This window comes from Pleurodeles waltl, chromosome 5, assembly GCF_031143425.1.
Source record: "Pleurodeles waltl isolate 20211129_DDA chromosome 5, aPleWal1.hap1.20221129, whole genome shotgun sequence".
Lineage (NCBI taxonomy): Eukaryota > Metazoa > Chordata > Amphibia > Caudata > Salamandridae > Pleurodeles > Pleurodeles waltl.
In genome coordinates this window covers 445,507,362-445,525,596 of record NC_090444.1, presented here as the reverse complement: position 1 = coordinate 445,525,596, position 18,235 = coordinate 445,507,362, and the positions used below count along the sequence as shown (strand labels likewise).

The 18,235-nt window shown below is 45.8% G+C and overlaps 1 protein-coding gene across 6 annotated transcripts in view; it reads right to left on the bottom strand.

The window, feature by feature from the left end:
* Nucleotides 1-18,235, bottom strand: part of CEP68 (centrosomal protein 68) — a 138,463-nt gene that overhangs the window by 80,725 nt on the left and 39,503 nt on the right. For 2 of the 6 annotated variants that reach the window (XM_069234259.1, XM_069234256.1), the window contains one exon: nt 5,937-6,355. The exons of 2 other annotated variants lie outside the window; for them this stretch is intronic. In XM_069234259.1, coding sequence (XP_069090360.1) covers nt 5,937-6,308 — 372 coding nt within the window. In that variant the 5' untranslated portion in view covers nt 6,309-6,355. Of the gene's footprint in view, nt 1-5,936; nt 6,356-17,438; nt 17,558-18,235 lie in introns of all 6 variants that reach the window. 2 more of the 6 variants (XM_069234257.1, XM_069234258.1) reach the window with 2 other exon arrangements.

Genomic DNA, 18,235 nt, shown 5'->3' with positions numbered 1-18,235 from the left:
CACTACCATAAGGGTTCGCTGTGCAGTCCCGTTCCTGATGACTGTCCCCTGAATCCAATTATCATCCCAGACCAAAGTGGCAGAATACTCTCATTTAGTTTAACAGTTACATAGGTGCTAGTCCTCCCTTGGCACAACCATTCTTGCTCGTTCTAAGAGCAGGTTTCCACATTTCTAAATACCCAGACAGCGGACTGCTGTTCTCAGCCCAGGTTTCCTGGAGGGCCATTACATCATAGCTATTTAAGAATGCTAAGAGATCAGCCGAGGCAAACTTGTGCATAATCCCGCTGATGTTCCAAGAGCAGAGGGACAGACATCCAGATGTTGACCACCCACCCATGATTGTCAATGAGGACGCTCGTGCAAGAGGGTAGAGGGCAGCCAGTCCCAGTTGGATGCCCCCTGAGAACCAGAACCAGTGCGAGGGGTGCCATCAAAGCTAGAGCACCTTTCAACATTGAAAAAGGCTTCAATACTATAGGAGCCGTTGGACATTGAAGTTCTGATAACAGTGCAGGATGGCCAGACTCCTTATAAGGAATAATTGTAATACCCCACGAGTGAAATAGGTCTCTCTTAGAAAAAATAGACTGAGCTATTGAAGCAGAGAATAAAGAAACCAGTGTGGACTCCCTTGAACTAGACCCGCTTGAGTCCAGAAATTCAATAGACACAATGTCCTTAGAGCCGATGTTATTAAGATCCGAGATAGCATTAAAGAGCCTTAAAATGTTCCCCTTATTCAGGATGTCATGTGACCCCCTAGAGCGATATTCAGGAATGAACACAAGTTTAGAAGTTATACCCTCCAGTAAGGCCATTGGGGGACACGGGTATAAAGGCTGTAACTGATCCGTTACAATATGTGAGCCTACAGGACCCACCAGGGCCAGCATATCCGGAGGATTGGACCAAAGGCTTGATGGCAAAATTGCAGGAAGGCATCTTATGTTATCAAAAGGCAGCTTAAAGGAATTAGGAGAACCAGGGACCAGAACCTCACCACCGGTATTTCCGTAGACAGTTTTAGGTTCAAACAATGTGGCTGTGGAGCAGGCAGGCACTCCACCTCCCCAGTGTGAGGTTACTGTATCCAATACACTACACCTAAGTTACATTCTTCAACCAAAGTCAAAGGGTCCTTGAAGGGGAGTTCAGTTCCCAGCACAGTAATACCAGCCAAAGGGTCCTTGACAACCTCAGTCGAGGGAGGAAGACCAACCAGTGGCGTCAAGGGAGAGTTGGACAGTGATGACACCTTGGGGACCACCTACGACTGCGAGAGCTGCAGCGCCTCAAGACTGACCAACGGTTGTGTATTAGTTAGGAATCCTTGAGGGGGTTGGCTCCGCCTTTTGTTCCGTTGTTTGCGGAGTCTTTTTTTTCCCCCCTCTTGCCCAGCTAATGTTGAGCCCTAAGATCAACTCCGAGGGGCGTTGGATGTGTTAAAAGCAGGTTGAGCAAGAATGCAGGGGCAGTGGGCGGTGCAGGCACCATAGACTCAAGTTCAAGTAAAGGAAAGATCTTGGAAACACAATTGGCCAAAATAACATGCTCCGAGGCTCCCATAGCAGCTAGCTGAGAAGGGTTGATAGAGGATAGAGGTTGCACTTTTGACTAGAAAGAAGTAATCGTCCAATGTTTTTGGTTTGAGAGGATCCTGAGCCACGGCAGAATGGGAGCTTGAATTCGGCTGGCACACCATAGGTGCAGAATCTGGAGATAGCCTCTTGATTTCGCAAAGAACCAAACTTAAAAAGGTGGGCAAAGATGAAAGGCTTTCAATAATTGGAAAGCATCAGCATCAGCATCACCTGGGCTCTGGAAATTAGCTGGTCAAGATTTTCTATCTTTTTATCAATACCAGCTACGGAAGAAGCCAGTGTATTCAGCAAATCGACTTGAACGTCCAGCTTATCGGAGTGATAGTTCAAAGCCAGTACAGTGGATTGAAGAGTTTGCAAGAGCTGAGGCCAGACAGAGCCGGTTGCCGGGACCAAAGAGGAAGGCACAGGGTTGGATACCCTACCATCCCCTACCGAGGAATCGGGTTGAAGACAGGAAAGATCAAGGAGGGACTGGTCCCTGAACTCGCCCTTGATAGGCTCCGTTTGAGAGCTAGGGTCACCTACACAGCTAGGGGACCTTATTGGTAACATTGGATGAATACTGCCAGTTGAACTACAAATCCATTGGGCTGCCAGTGGGCTAGAGGATGTGGAAATGCTGCAGTCCTGTGGCGATCGTGGCAACTCACAGCCAGACCGTCCTGCCGAAGGAGGACAGCTGGAGAGGCTACCAAGGAGGTCTCCCACTCTCCAACATTGAAAGAATGATTGCTGGATATAATAATTTGTGAAAGTTCGTGTTTTGACAAGGACAGGCCGGCTGGCCCTCATAGGGTGGCGAATGGCATACTTCATCCTGAGATGCTAGCTGAGAGAAGGTGGATAAAGCAGAACGATGGACTAGAGCCGCTGTTTTTGAATAACCACAAGCCATGAGTAGAACATCAATGGCTGCAAATTCCGAAGAGGCCCGCCCCCCCCCCGACTTGCACCGGCTCATTCTCCCCACCGTTTGCCGGAGGTTCCTGCTTAGGTTTTTACTTAAAGTAATCCAGAAGAGAAGACTTAAAATTTTTTGAAGGGCATGGATACGGCGTATGAACAACAGAGAGTTGAGACTTCAACGTGACTGGGTTGGGCGGATCAGCAGCCAGTGGAGAGGTGGCCGCTGTAATTGCAGTAGGTGAAAGAGGATATATCCACTTTTCAGGGGTCGATGGCAAATGCAAGATAATATTGCCACGGCGGCATTTCTTACGCTTTTGAGGGTTTGGGTTCTCATTCCTTACTTTACCAGACCTCATATTGAGGCAGACTCCCGAAGTCCTTCCTTATCTGGCGAGGCTCAGGTCGAAAGGTGAAGTAACTCAGTGTAATAGGTTCTTAGAAACGCTTATGGCCCTTTTTGAGGGGTATCAGTACTCCACTTGAAGGCTTGCAAGCTTGTGATGAAGAAGAAGGAATAGTAGAGACCCGTTAAGTTGGATTAAGCAGGAGAGAAGGAGGGGCAGGAGAAGCAAGGCAATGCGGTCCAGACAAGCCGCACAGGCTTAACGCCAGCCGGTTCCGTCAAAAAACGGTTGCCTGCAGCCTAGCTTTGGTTTGTTTATGCCCCAACACCTTTGACCCTACTTGCAGAATGCTAGGCACTTGCCTTAGGCCGCCATCCCCTGTGAACTCCAGTTGTGTGAGCCCTAGGAGGATCGAGGTAGATTGCAGGACCAGGATCAGGACCAGGAATTCTCTCAGTGATTCCACCCAGGATCGTCTGTCGTAGAATGTATGACCCAGTGCAGGGTCCTGACTGGCCCCACCAGGGACTGCCAAACACCGGGGCCACCAGGGGCAGAGACCAACAGCAGCAAAAACTGTCCAGGCCTTAAGTGCCTTTGGGGCTCTTGAGCAAGGAACTGGATCCCCGGGCCGGAAGTCCAACAAGGTCAGAGATACGGCAGGAGGGCAGGCGGGATGTGTGCGCCCCCAGCCCCCACCCTGTCAAGCGCCACCAAGGCACTGCAGCAGCTCAGCACAGCAGGGCAGCTATGTGGCCGCTATACAACCTAGGCCGCGGTGTTGACACGGCTGCACCAACTCCTGCGGGGGAGGAGCAGCAGGGAAGACCAGGGGATGCGGGGGCCAGGAGTCAGCCAAGACCTCCAGCAGGCGTGAAACGTAGAGGCCCCCCCTCACTCGGGGGAACCGCACACCGATCCGGCAGCTCAGAGGCTCCGCCCCTCAACGTGCAGACGACGTACAGCCGGAAACTCTGTTCACCTACAGCCGGATACTGCAGCAATTACAAAGTCATGCAATGTTTTGAATGGAGACCAATGTTTGTGGCTAACTTTTTCCAAAGTCTTCTTAGCTACACTTTAGGCACAGAGAGCATTTAACGAAAGTAATTTCGGTGTGTAGGAGTGCAGACTTTTATGAAACAGTAGGTTTTGTGCGTTTGTGTGGGTAGTAATAATATACTAGGTTTGTGCATTTGTGTGGGAGGTAATAGCATAGTAGGAATTTATCTTCTGATGTATACACTGACTCGGTTTAATACCTTCTCCCATTTGTATATTTAAGGTGTTTTTTTTACTTGCATCATTTTGAAAATGTATCTGTCCTGGAGAAATCTACTAGCCCACTTGCTATGGTGAGTCAGGGCAAGCAATTTGTAGGGCCTACTGGCCCAATCTGACAAACAGCCGATGCTCTGTTCCCTCACAGATTAAATGAGGAATAAAGATGCCTTTAAATGTTTTTTATCTTGTCACAATTGCTATGCTTTCAGAGAAAAGGTCAGTTTGTCTTCTTCCATTTTCTTTCTCTAACTGCAAAGTTGAATTGTATAAAGTGAGCTGTCTGACAATCGTGCTGTGCAGTGTGTGAAATGAAAGGCTGGAACATGTCATGCTTTTTTTTAACACAACATTTAATAATAAGTGATCCATACAAACATTTCAAAATAAAATTTCAGTAGTTATAAAAGCACATTTTTGTAATTCTGTGTGGTGAAAACAAGATTTTTTTGGGTTGAAAACAAGTCAAAACACTTTACTTGAGGATGTGCAAAAGATAAATATTTTTGCTGAAATCCAATTTTCACACATTGTTTATGCGCTGTATAGTTTTATCAATAAAACTGCACATCACTGGGAATGTTTATGCCACTTTCAATGGAAAATTTGCTGTCTTTAAATGACAGTGAGTGTATCTCCACATCATGCTTTAGCAATATGTTTATTAGAAGGGAGTGTTTAAAATTGACCAAGAAATATTCCTGCCCTGCACGAATGACAATGTAATTAGTAAATTAAGAGGAAATTCAGGGTTCATGTGTAACCCATATGGGGGCTAGATTTATATCATACGGGGAGCAAACTTTTCATCTAGTTAATCAAAAGGAAATTTTTGTACTGGCCTACCATTCTGCTCAACCCAACAGGGCACTGGCCCTATTTCTGCAACATTAGGGTCACAATGTCTCCCACAAAAAGATAAAGATTTTAGAACATTAGACACCGTCTACTCCAGATAATTAGAAAGTTGATCTTCCAGGTCCTAGGAGTTGTGAATCGATTTCCCACACAGTAAGGGGAGGAAAAGTTACGAACAATCCCTAATATTTCCTTTGCTGAGTTCTCGACCTGCAAGACTTTATTAGCGAGGAAGGCTGATTTGGAGGAGAACGGCTGCCTCTTGTAATCCTGGAAACATTTTTGTGTGTCTCTTGCACTGCAAAAGTAATCTACGCCAAATCTTCTCAAGGTCTTTTCAGCAAGAGATAGCGAAAGCGGACAGATGAAGAGTAAGGGAAAAAACACAAACAGCATCTGGAGGATAGAGTCCTAATTTGGAATGGAAACATTTACAGAGTATTAACTCCCTAAGTTACACTATGCATCTTAATGCAGGTTCAGCCTTTTACTATTATTTTCCACTGCAATGGTCCTACAAAATTCGAAGAGTCTACATTCCCTAACAGCTAGGGCTGTTCCTTATGTGGAGCTCTCATGTCAATGCATCCAATTAAGGTAGGATGAGCATTTTAGCACTCAAATTGGGTCAGAGAATAGCCAGAAGGAAAAAGACCCTGACTCCCAAGGGTTTATTTTCAGCAGTTGATGTAAGTAGATGAACTTACACTGGAAAAAATACAATGGCTGGATGATTCAGGGATTGTTATGGTGTGGCATTTTAATGTCCAGAAACGCGTTGGGTAAAACTTTCCACTTAATAGCTGTTCTTTAAATAGTTAAACTACGACAACTTTACAAACTTTTCTAGGTCAATAATACCACCAAAAAGCACAAAGTAAGTTAACAAACATAATAGAACACAATAAAACACATGTTTTTCCAAACCTCTTACCTTCTGTTCTTCTGCCTTGACTTTGTAGGGTGATTCAGAACTGTGTTTAGCCCTGGCCAGAGGCAGCTTTCGTTCCAAATATGTTGTATTTTGCTGAGAAAATCTGGTAGGAGACTTTAAGAACAATCCATCACTGCGATTTGGGCTCTTTCGAATTCCCTCATCCGGCTTCTGTGGGGGTGAATAAAGTCTGTTGACCTTCCCAAGTTCTCTTCTTTCACAGCAAGATGTTGCCTCATCTGTTTCTAATAGTTCCCTCACGCTGTCCTCCAAATCATGATAGTCAGTACTAACTTGTCCATAGTTCCGATTAACAAAGGATGTTCGTATGGGAGTCAGATGTGCTGCTGAGTTTTCCACTGCCAGGGCCATTAACTCTGGAGGCACTTTCTAGAGACCTAGCAGGTGTAGTCCAAGACCTGAAATAAAGGTCAAATCAATATTCAAAATTAAACTTCAGTAATACCAACACCTATAATAAATGTTTCTCACGTGGACAATGCTAGCAACTTGCCATTGAAAACACTCTCCAACACCCCCTTAAGCACAAAAACTCCACTTCATACTGTTAATCAAGTTAAAGTAAGACCCCACAAATGCTGCTTAGATGTCTTATTTTTAGGATGTTGCTTTACAGACATCTTGAGATGTCAGGTAGCAAAAATCTTGAACAATACAATATACAGAGTAGGCTTTGGGTTAGCACCTTGCTTGTGGGTGGATGACTTTGTCTTGTCTCAGTTCCCTGCTCTTCATACAATGGCCAGAGGGAGTGGCTCTTTTTCATTTTTACCTCACTCCTCCTGCTTCCTTGCTTCATATTTTCTTATACTTTTTTCTGCAAGGCAGCAGCAGCTGCACACTGCTGCCGGGTTATTCGCATACCTGCATGCTGCTCATTGACCATCTCCTTACCATGCTGCCTTTGTTTAACCCCATCGCTGCCAGGCCTTTTTTTGCTATTTGGGGCAGTTTGTGCTTAGGCCCTCATAACTTTTTGTCCACATAAGCTAACCAAGCCAAATTTACGTCCTTTTTTTCCAACATCCTAGGGATTCTAGAGGTACCCAGACTCTGTGGGTTCCCCTGAAGGAGGCCAAGAAATTAGCCAAAATACAGTGAAAATTTTGTTTTTTTCAAAACAATTGGAAAACGTGGCTGCAGAAGGCGGCTTGTGGTTTTTCCCCTGAAAATGGCATCAACAAAGGGTTTGCGGTGCTAAACTCAGCAGCTTCCCAGCTTTCAGGAACAGGCAGATTTGAATCAGAAAACCCAATTTATCAACACAATTTTGGCATTTAACTGGGACATACCCCATTTTTGCAATTTTTTGTGCTTTCAGCCTCCTTCCAGTCAGTGACAGAAATGGGCATGAAACCAATGCTGGATCCCAGAAACCTAAACGTTTCTGAAAAGTAGACAAAATTCTGAATTCAGCAAGGGGTCATTTGTGTAGATCCTACGAGGGTTTCCTACAGAAAATAACAACTGAAAAAGAAAAATATTGAAATTGAGGTGAAAAAAACATAAATGTTTCTCTACGTTTTACTCTGTAACTTTTCCCTGCAATGTCAGATTATCGAAAGCAATATACCGTTACGTCTGCTGGACTCCTCTGGTTGCGGGGATATATAGGGCTTGTAGTTTCATCAAGAACCCGAGGAACCCAGAGCCAATAAATGAGCTGCACCCTGCAGTGCGTTTTCATTCTATACCGGGTATACAGCAATTAATTTGCTGAAATATAAAGAGTAAAAAATAGCTATCAAGAAAACCTATAAGGTGTTGAGAAGCAGTGGTTATTTGCACATCTCTGAATTCCGGGGTGACCATACTAGCATGTGAATTACAGGGCATTTCTCAAATAGATGTCTTTTTTACACACTCTCCTATATTTGGAAGGAAAAAATGTAGAGAAAGACAAGGGGCAATAACACTTGTTTTGGTAATCTATGTTCCCCCAAGTCTCCCGATAAAAATGATACCTCACTTGTGTGGGTAGGCCTAGCGCCCGCGACAGGAGACGCCCCAAAGCGCAACGTGGACACATCCAAATTTTTGAAAGAAAACAGAGGTGTTTTTTGCAAAGTGCCTACCTGTAGATTTTGGCCTCTAGCTCAGGCGGCACCTAGGGAAACCTACCAAACCTGTGCATTTCTGAAAACTAGAGACCTAGGGGAATCCAAGATGGGGTGACTTGTGGGGCTAGGACCAGGTTCTGTTACCCAGAATCCTTTGCAAACCTCAAAATTTGGCTAAAAAAACACATGTTCCTCACATTTCTGTAGCAGAAAGTTCTGGAATCTGAGGGGAGCCACAAATTTCCTTCCACCCAGCGTTCCCCCAGGTCTCCCGATAAAAATGATACCTCACTTGTGTGGGTAGGCCTAGCGCCCGCGACAGGAAACGCCCCAAAGCGCAACGTGGACACATCCAAATTTTTGAAAGAAAACAGAGGTGTTTTTTGCAAAGTGCCTACCTGTAGATTTTGGCCTCTAGCTCAGCCGGCACCTAGGGAAACCTACCAAACCTGTGCATTTCTCAAAACTAGAGACCTAGGGGAATCCAAGATGGGGTGACTTGTGGGGCTCGGACCAGGTTCTGTTACCCAGAATCCTTTGCAAACCTCAAAATGTGGCTAAAAAAAAAAACACATGTTCCTCACATTTATGTGGCAGAAAGTTCTGGAATCTGAGAGGAGCCACAAATTTCCTTCCACCCAGCGTTCCCCCAAGTCTCCCGATAAAAATGATACCTCACTTGTGTGGGTAGGACTAGTGCCCACAAAAGGAAATGGACCAAAACACAACGTGGACACATCACATTTTTTCATAGAAAAAAGTGCCTACCTGTGGATTTTGGCCTGTAGCTCAGCCGGCACCTGGGGAAACCTAGCAAACCAGCGCATTTTTTAAAACTAGAAACCCAGGGGAATCCAAGATGGGGTGACTTGCGGGGCTCTGACCAGGTTATGTTACCCAGAATCCTTTGCAAACATCAAAATTCGGCCAAAAAAAACTCTTTTTCCTCTCATTTCGGTGACAGAAAGTTCTGGAATCTGAGAGGAGCCACAAATTTCCTTCCACCCAGCGTTCCCCTAAGTCTCTCGATAAAAATGGTACCTCACTTCTGTGGGTAGGCCTAGCGCCCATGAAAGGAAATGGCCCAAAACACAACGTGGACACAACATATTTTTTCACAGAAAACAGAGGTGTTTTTTGCAAAGTGCCTACCTGTGGAGTTTGGCCTCTAGCTCAGCCGGCCCAAGGGGGGGGCAGAAATGCCCTAAAATAAATTTGACCCCCCCAACCCCCCAAACCCCTCCCTACCCGGGAGCGACCCTTGCCTACGGGGTCGCTCCCCCTGCGTGACATTGGCGCCAAAAAACAAATCCCCAGTGCCTAGTGGTTCTTGCCCCGTTTGGGGGCAGATTGACCTAAAATCGACCAATCTGCCCCCAAGGGGGGCAGAAATGGTCTAAATACAATTTGCCCCCCAGGGGAGCGACCCTTGCCTGATGGGTCGCTCCCCATCTCCAAAAAAACAAACAAACAAAAAAGAACACACAAAAAAAAAAAATTGCCCTGCGCCTAGAGGTTTCTGCCCACCTGGGGGCAGAAATGGCCTAAAATAAATTTGCCCCCCTAACCCCCCGGGAGCGACCCTTGCCTACAGGGTCGCTCCCCCTGCGTGACATTGGCGCCAAAAAACAAATCCCCGGTGCCTAGTGGTTTCTGCCCCCTTGGGAGCAAATTGACCTAAAATCGCCCAATCTGCCCCCATGGGGGGCAGAAATGGTCTAAATACAATTTGCCCCCCAGGGCAGCGACCCTTGCCTGATGGGTCGCTACCCAGCTCTAAAAAAACAAAAAAAAACAACAAAAAAAACACAAACAGAAAAATTTGCCCTGGCGCTTAGAGGTTTCTGCCCCCCTGGGGGCAGATCGGCCTAATAATAGGCCGATCTGCCCCCAGGGGAGGCTGAAATGGCCTAAAATAAATTTGCCCCCCAAACCCCCCCCCCGGAGCGACCCTCGCCTACGAGGTCGCTCCCCCTGCATGACATTGGCGCCAAAAAACAAATCCCCGGTGCCTAGTGGTTTCTGCCTCATCAAAATAGACCAATCTGCCAATCTGCAGAAACGGCCTAATTATAATTTGCCCCCTAGGGGAGCGACCCTTGCCTAAGGGGTCGCTCCCCACCTTTGCATTTCTCTTTCAATCGCGATGGGGGAGGCCCCTGTGACAAATCAGCGCGCGCTGACGTCACAGGGGTGCTGAGGGGGGGTTGGGGACGGAAGGGGAAGGTCTTCCCCTTCCATCCCCGCCTTGGGGGGGGAGGGGGGTGCACGGGGTGGCGCGCTAGCGCTCCCCCAAGTTCCCCTGTGCCTTGGACGAGGTGACCTCGTCCAAGGCACAGGGGAACTGTAGCCTTGGACGAGGTGACCTCGTCCAAGGCACAGAAGCGGTTTATACATTTTTTTCAGCCAGGGAAAGACAACTGCATACTGTGGCAGGGCTGCTCACTCCTTTTTCATGACTCCACGCACTATAAATCTTTTTTCAATTTATGGTTCTAAAATGACCTTCAGCAGTGTCTAAATGGTAAATTAAAAATGCACAATGGCTGCCAAAGCATCACAATACATGAGTTGTCACATGGCCATTTTGGAATGCTTATATACACTTGTGCTAGTGTCTTTTTGTTGAAAAAAGAATGACAAGTTTCCTAGCTTTAGTGATGAAAAGTTTCGATTCTATTAAGGACACGGAGGCCAGGATTATGGTCTTCTTTCTCCACTTTATTAGATCAACAGCCCAACAGAATTGAATAGTCCAAAAAAACTACCTTTTCCAGAAACTGAAAGAAACAACTACATAAACAACCAACCAATCAACTATTAAGTCAAATGCATAAAGTCCTTTTGCTCTGTTCACGCCCCCTCTATGTGTGAATCCAGCCTTGAACATGGCCTTTTCCGTATTCATTCTCGTATGGAACCATCATTCCCCTATAAGAAAAAAACGAGGTAATAGTTAACTACTCTCTATAAATTCTTGAATACTCCAATTTGAAATCATAGCAAAAACAATATCACAATTTAGAAACATAGTTTCAATAATAACAGCAAGACTTTCACACATCAATTGATAGCAAAAATATATTGATTCCTACACCATATGAGAAACTTCCTCACCCTTCTAAACTTATAATTTATGGGAGGGCAAAGAAGTTCCTGCTACGGGTGGGAATAATTCTCACCTCCGTATCCTTAATAGAATTGAAACTTTTCGTTACTAAAGCTGGAAAAAATTTCATTCCATGTGAGGGCCGGAGGACAGGATTTTGTTTGCTTAAAGCATAGTGAAAACCGATGTGGCCATCATCTACGGTTTAAAGAAAAAGGATTTAAAAGTAACTCTGATGACCAATCGTCCGCTCTTAGAGCATCCTCCAGTCGGGCACCAGAAGAATAAGCTTCAGAAGCCATGACTCCCCTCGCTGTGTGGACCCCAAAAGAGAATGTATCAATCTCAGCTTCTTGCATCATAAAGTGCACACATCTAGCTATGGTGGGGGAAGAAACAGCCTTGTAAGGCTTACATAAGGAAATGAGGAGTTGTCTCTCCCAAGCGGTTTGGATCTCTTCTGTAATGGCCTCATAGGCCTTAAAACACTCAACCACACACAGCTTTGGTCTGTATTGAAAAGAAGGGTATGAAATCACCTTTACATTTAGTACGTCTTGAGACATGGAAAGTAACCCCATCTGGGCTAAATACTCCCCAACACTGCTTTCTGGAGAGCATATTTATTACGTGACCATGAAAGAAACTATTTGAGCAATTTATCCACACCACAGAGAGAAGAGTCTCTGGGAGCTGGGGGAACAGAAAGTTTGATACCTCTCTTAAGTTTGTAAACCAAAGGATGTTCTACAACTAGGGAACCTTCCACTTGAGAAGGACCAGCCGAAATACCAGAACGAAAGGTGTTTACTGACTGATAAGCTAATCCCTCGGACACCAAGGCGGGCAAGAAGATCAGAATGTGAACGATATTGGATTCCACAGGATCCTTGTCACTCTGAAGACAACAACAAAGCCATTGTCCCTAAGCAGATCAATATCTCTTATTTGTCGCGTCTGCCCAGGCCCTTGACAGAAGTTGCTCAGCTTCCTCTGAAAGGTCTCGGACGGTCCATCTACTCTGGAAATCCTCCAAGCCATGAGGCAGAGTGATAAGTCCAGAATCATCTGGTGTGGATTCCCCTGATCGTCGCGGAGAAGATCACTCCTGTGGGGTACAGATTGGGGAATCACAGGAAAGTTCCATCATCACTGTAAACAACACTTGAGACCTACAAAACAGCGTTATCACTACCAGTTCTGCCTTCAGCCTCCTGACCTGAGCTAACAAGTGCATGAGCATGATTAACATGGGAAAGGACTACCCCTTCTCCGACTCCCAGTCCTGTAAGAACGCATCCTTCACTACCACCAGGGGATCTGGCCTCCAGCGGAAGAATCTTTTTTCACTTGATGAATCAAGCGGGATGCAAAGAGGTCCGCTGAGCATGGACCCCAGACCTTCTCCAGTTGTCGAAAAACGTCTGGGTGCAGTTGCCAGGCGCTGAGACCCCTCAGATGCCTGGAGTTACTGAATTGCGGAGATGTTGTCCATCTTGAGGAGGACACAGCAACTCACTCTGTCCTTGGTCCAACATCGCCAGGCAGTTGATATGCAGAGCACTTTCTTCTGAAGACCACTTTCTGCCTGTGGAAATATTGGCACATCTGGCACCCCGGCCTGATTTGCTGGCGTCGGACTCTATGACGATGTCCGGACTGAATCCGAAGATTGCGCTCCAGCTCCAAGCTTTCATATATGAGAGCCACCATCTCTTCTTGCGCGTCGTCTGGCAGCTGGACAGACTTCAACTACCTGAGTACCCTGCGGAGGTGAACCACCTTTAGCCTTTGAAGCGTCCTGCAATGGAGTGGGCCATGAAAAGATCACCTGGATGGAAGCTGCCAACAGGCCCACCACCCACTCTGGCCAGTTGCCTGAGAGATGTAGATTGTCTTGCCAGAGATTTCCGGAGTTTGCGTTGAATCTTCACCATCTTCTTGGCAGGCAGTCTCAAGAGTCTTTGGGATCTATGACGAAGCCCTCGAAAGTTGTGCATTGCGCCAGGACCAGTAGAGACTTCTTCTCGTAGATGACAAATCCCAACTGCTCCAACAGATCCACCTCCATCTGCAGCTGAGATGTCAAGACCCGTGGGCAGTGATCCATCAATAGAATATCTTTCAAATAGACTATCAGGCACACTCCTGTCCTTGAAGATGCTCTATCACCAGCTTGAGCACCTTGGTAAAGTACCAAGAACCCAATGTTAGACTGAGGGGAAGGAACAGAAACTCGAACACCTGGTGATTCCATTTGAACTGCAGGAACCTGCGATGTGGCAGAAAAATGGGGATGGTCAAATAGGCAACCTTGAGATTCAGTCTCGCTAACCAATCCCCTGGCCTGAGGAGGTCGCACAACAAGTGAATGTCCTCTATCTTAAAGTGGCGATACACAAGCCAATCGTTGAACTCCCATAAATTCATGAATGGATGATGCCCACCATCTCGCTTGGCTACCAAAAAGATATTCCTCAGGAATCAAATAGCTGCCAATATCGCCATTTGGACCACAACTCCCCTATCTCCCTCTCTATGAGAACGACATCCTCTCTGGAAAAACAAAGTGGTTGAGGTCCTGAATCTTGCACCAGAGTGCACAAGAACTCTACGTGGAAGCCTTCTACCAACTGAAGCACTCAGGCTTTCCAATGTGATGACCCTCTAGTTCCCCAGAACGACACCCAACCTTCCTCCCACTTTTAGTTGGGAGGAAAGGGGAGTCCTTACCTTGGGAAGATGGTGTGGAGCCTATGCCGCCACCTCTAGCACCTCGTCCGCGTTGGAAGTGCTGGGAAGGGTAGAAGTTGCCATACTTATTCGGATTTTGCCACTCGCCTGTCTAGGAGCCTTGGCCTCTCTGAGGAGCATTTGTAGAGAAGCGGCCAGACAAGTGCAACCTGCCAGGTCCGGCACCCCACCCTCCTGAAAACCTTAACCAAAAAAGTATTTTTAAGAGTGGGCTGGGTTTTGTCTAATGAATTGAGGGCAGCAACAAATTTCCCGATTTCTTTAATAAAAGGCTCTCCAAATAAACCTCCCCGAGTGGAAGGACCCCCCTCAGAGGAGGTTAAGTCAGCTAACTTGGGGTCTACCTTAATAAACAAAGAGCATCTACATTCTGCTGACAGAGCAAAATTCGCAAGACAACAGCTCTTTGCACAAAGCCAGACAGGAACCCCGGGGAGATTAGGGAACCTGACTATTTTGCGTCTTCCGCCATATCTAGTATCTTGGTTAGTGGGCCTGAAATGTACAGAAGTTTATCCTGGCATGAACAACAGGAGCAGTCAGTGCCTTTCTTGGGATCACGTATAAATTTTGCCAGAAAGGTGACCATGCATGTGTCCAGCTCTGGGGTCAAAGCCACTTTTTCTTCCAGCGAGAGATAGGGACATTCGGCCTGAAGGCGAGCCCACACCTCTTTGTCAAGGGGTTTTCTTAGCCGTCCTGGCATATAAACGACCACTTGCCCACAGGAAGACCTACATGGAGGATATGGGATGAAGCAGGTCTTCCAGGTCTAAAATGCCTGAAGTCAGGGCTTCTGACTGAGACCTGGGCTAGATTTGTTGAAGGATGCCACGATCTGGAGGGGGGCCTGGTTGGTTCATCCCTAGACCCCTCCTCTTCATCCCAAGTGTCTGGGTCTCATGGTGTAAGGGGGTCAGGGCTAATCATTTTTGGATTAGACAGGAGAAATGCCTGTTTCAGGCTATCAAAGGCATCCTTGTCAACCCTGTGCTCACAGTCTTTTTTGGGCACTGTGCAGAAGGGCAACCCCACGGGCCCCATTGCTGCTCCTGATATGATTGCACCAACTCACTGATCTTTTTCTCCAGAGGGGCCAGCACTGCTGCAAACGCATGCTATTGAGAGGCATCTATCACCTCATAAAGTTCATCATCAAGGAGGAGCAGGGTTGAGGACTCGTCCTCAATTTAGGCATCTTGGGAGGCTTGCATCTTTCAGGAAAGAGGCGCTAGGAAACCCAGCAAATGGAAGAGATAAGATGTCTGTGGGGGACCTTGCGCCCTAAGAATATCAGCGTACTGCAGCCTGGGCCAGTCCCTGAGGTGCCAACAATAGCTACGAGGCGACTAAATGAATACAGACATGCAGGAGCTGGCATCCCGGTCACCACAACCAAACTGCACAACAATGAGGGATATCCCTCAACAGACCTGGTCTTTGCCAGGAGTCCCTCGAGGTTGCTCACGGGGGAAAATGGGCCAAGGGTCCACGGCAGGCACTGTCCGATCCTCGCTGGAATGCAAGGAATGAGGCACACGGCGGCCACCAAGAAAGAAGCAACTCTACTCTTAAGAGCGCTCTCTGGAGGCCCTCCAGTCTCGTCACACTCATGCAGCACCCCCAGCAAGAAACCCATCCAGTGAAAGGATCCCCGACGTGTGATCCAAAGGGCCCCTGCTAAAGAAGCAACTTGAGTTAGGCAGTACAATAACACAACAAGTGACAATATGCACTTGCTTTCATAACGCATTAGTTAAACGCCATACAAAGAAGAAATATTGGAGAGGGAGAACTTACCTGAGCATGCTGCTGATCAGCAAAGAAAGAGGAGGTGCGAACAGAGCAGGAAGACTATGCTTTGGACTCACTACTTGATTTGTTGTTAGTTTTTGTAGTCATTTCGTTCAGTTTCCCGGAAAGGTAGTTTTTTTGTCTATTAAATTCTGTAGGGCTACTGACCTAATAAAGTGGAGAAAGAAGAGCATAATCCTTGCCTCCGGTCCTGGCATATAATTACAGTCTTTTCTCACACAGTTCTGCAAAACTGGCAATTTAGCAGCTAGGTTCTCGGTTTCAACATGTGCACTGTGACCTTTTAGCAACAAGAAAACAATGAGCCCAGGCCGGATAGGTTAGGGAATACATGTTTACATAAAGAAACGGACATTCATTCAAGAATTGAAGTTCATAAGAAAAGCATGAGAAAAAAATAATGTGGACAAACTTGATTATTTTCCATTATGACTTCTAAAGTCTAACCTTTCACTCCAAAATAGAATTCCTTTACAGAAGCTCTTATTATTTTGTTTCTAACATTCAAAATAATTGCAAAGTATTTAGGTTTCTGTGCAGTACCACAAGATAAAATAAAAAAATCAACTGCCAGCAAATCAGCTAGTTTGTGACTTCTGCTCAAAGATTGGCGCACCATTTACATATAGTCAATAGTGTGCTCAAACTGCTTAGTTCTTCCTCTGCTTTCTTGTTCTTTGTCTGTTTTAGTGGTTCAAGTTCCCTTGTCTTTCCTTTTTCACACTGGTTGGTTTCATGTGGTTCTCTTCCTGGTTTCTACTTCAGCTCCTCACACAATCATCACTTGGCAGTGGTTGCCTATCCATAGCAACCATTCCTGAAGTTGCCTGCGAGTATAGTGAGCATACGTAACCAGCTTGGTCAGTATGCCCCCATGAGCTTCAACAGCATCTAAGGACTGCAGTGAGCACACACAGCATTGTAACTGTGTACTTGCAATACAGGAGGCAGTGCAAGACCAAGAGGCAAGATGCTGTCTATAGCCTTATGAAGGGGCAGTGTCGAGCCGCCAAGAAAAGCAAGCAGGAAGCCCTGCAGGACCAGTGAGCACTAGAGCCATTCGTGGATGGCTAGCTCTGAACAGGGAAATGGATCTCTGCACAATGCCCCAACTGGTGGCCTGCATTGTCTGGGAAAGTGTCAGGGATCAGCAGGGCTTGGAACTGACACAAAGATAATATTGTTGGTTACATGTCAGATTTGTTTAGCTTTTTGAGTCCCACTTTCCACTGCATTCTTGTGCTTACAGTCCTGAACTAATAAAAAGAATGACAAACCTCCAAGTATCACCATGCAAAATGAATACATAAATAAAGGAAGTACAACTGCTTACCATGCCCTGCTTGGCTCCAGACATTTAGGATATGGCTCAACTTGCTCAGAGACACCTCGAAGTACTAACCCAGCGCAAAGTCTGAGTGCAGGAAATGGTCTGGTTGTGGGCCTTTAGAACTGTGTAAGGATCAGGGTAGATGGTTCTGTGTGGTGACTGTGGAGTTGAACCCACTACCCCAATGTTTGGTTACTCAAGGGGCAAACCCCGTGGGTATTCTGTCTTTTGGTAAACGTGGCAGAAGAGATTGTCTTATGGGACTTACCAAATAGATGTCCCTCGCCCATTTAAATAATTTTTGCAGGCTGCATTTTTAAGTGGAAGCCTACCGAACAGCATAGCAGACTCAGGTCTTGAAAAATCTTACAAATGTTACGAGCCCTGCAGGCTTACTGACTTAAATAACCTACCTGACCGAAAAACTGGTTTCAAATTATGTGATCCTGGGCAAATAATTTAATTCACGGAGCAGTCATTTTCTTCTTCATCACATGAGAGCACCTTCTAATCCACAAGTTCAGCATGTCTGCTGTACAAAAAACACATTTGTTTGATTTAACAGACTAAAGATTTGCGCCATATATAATATAAATGCAGCCACATATAAGATACGCATTACCGCTGATTTGTCTCTTGGATCATTAACTGCATTGTCATCAAGGCAGGGGCAGGAATGTTTCTCAAATCATGTTTAAAATCTATCACTGTTAATAAATACATACCAGAAGCATGAAGTGGTAGCACACTTATTTGCAATCAGCAGATGTTCCATTGAAATGGCCACAACATTTCCCACTGACATGAGATTTTATTGCTAAAACTATATAGTGTACAATATTTGGAAATATGGTTTCTGCAAATATTTGTCATTTGCACATCGCCAAGTAAAGTGTTCTGATTTGTTTTGCTTGCAAAGATTTAAATCTTTGTATGCATCACAATGAATTACAAAAAAAGTACTTTCCCAATTCCTGGAGTATTTTGAAATACTTGGACTATTCACTTACAAGGGGTTTAATTATGTTAGAGAAAACTGACATTTTGCAGACTTTTGTTTCACAATTACTGTCAAACAGCTCACGTGACAAAAACCTCTAACTGTAATAAGAGAAAGAAAAGTAAAGACAATTTTCCAGGATAAGTTTGACTGCTGTCCTTGAACAGATAGCAAATGTGTCGAGATAAAACAAGAAATAAAGGTGTCTTT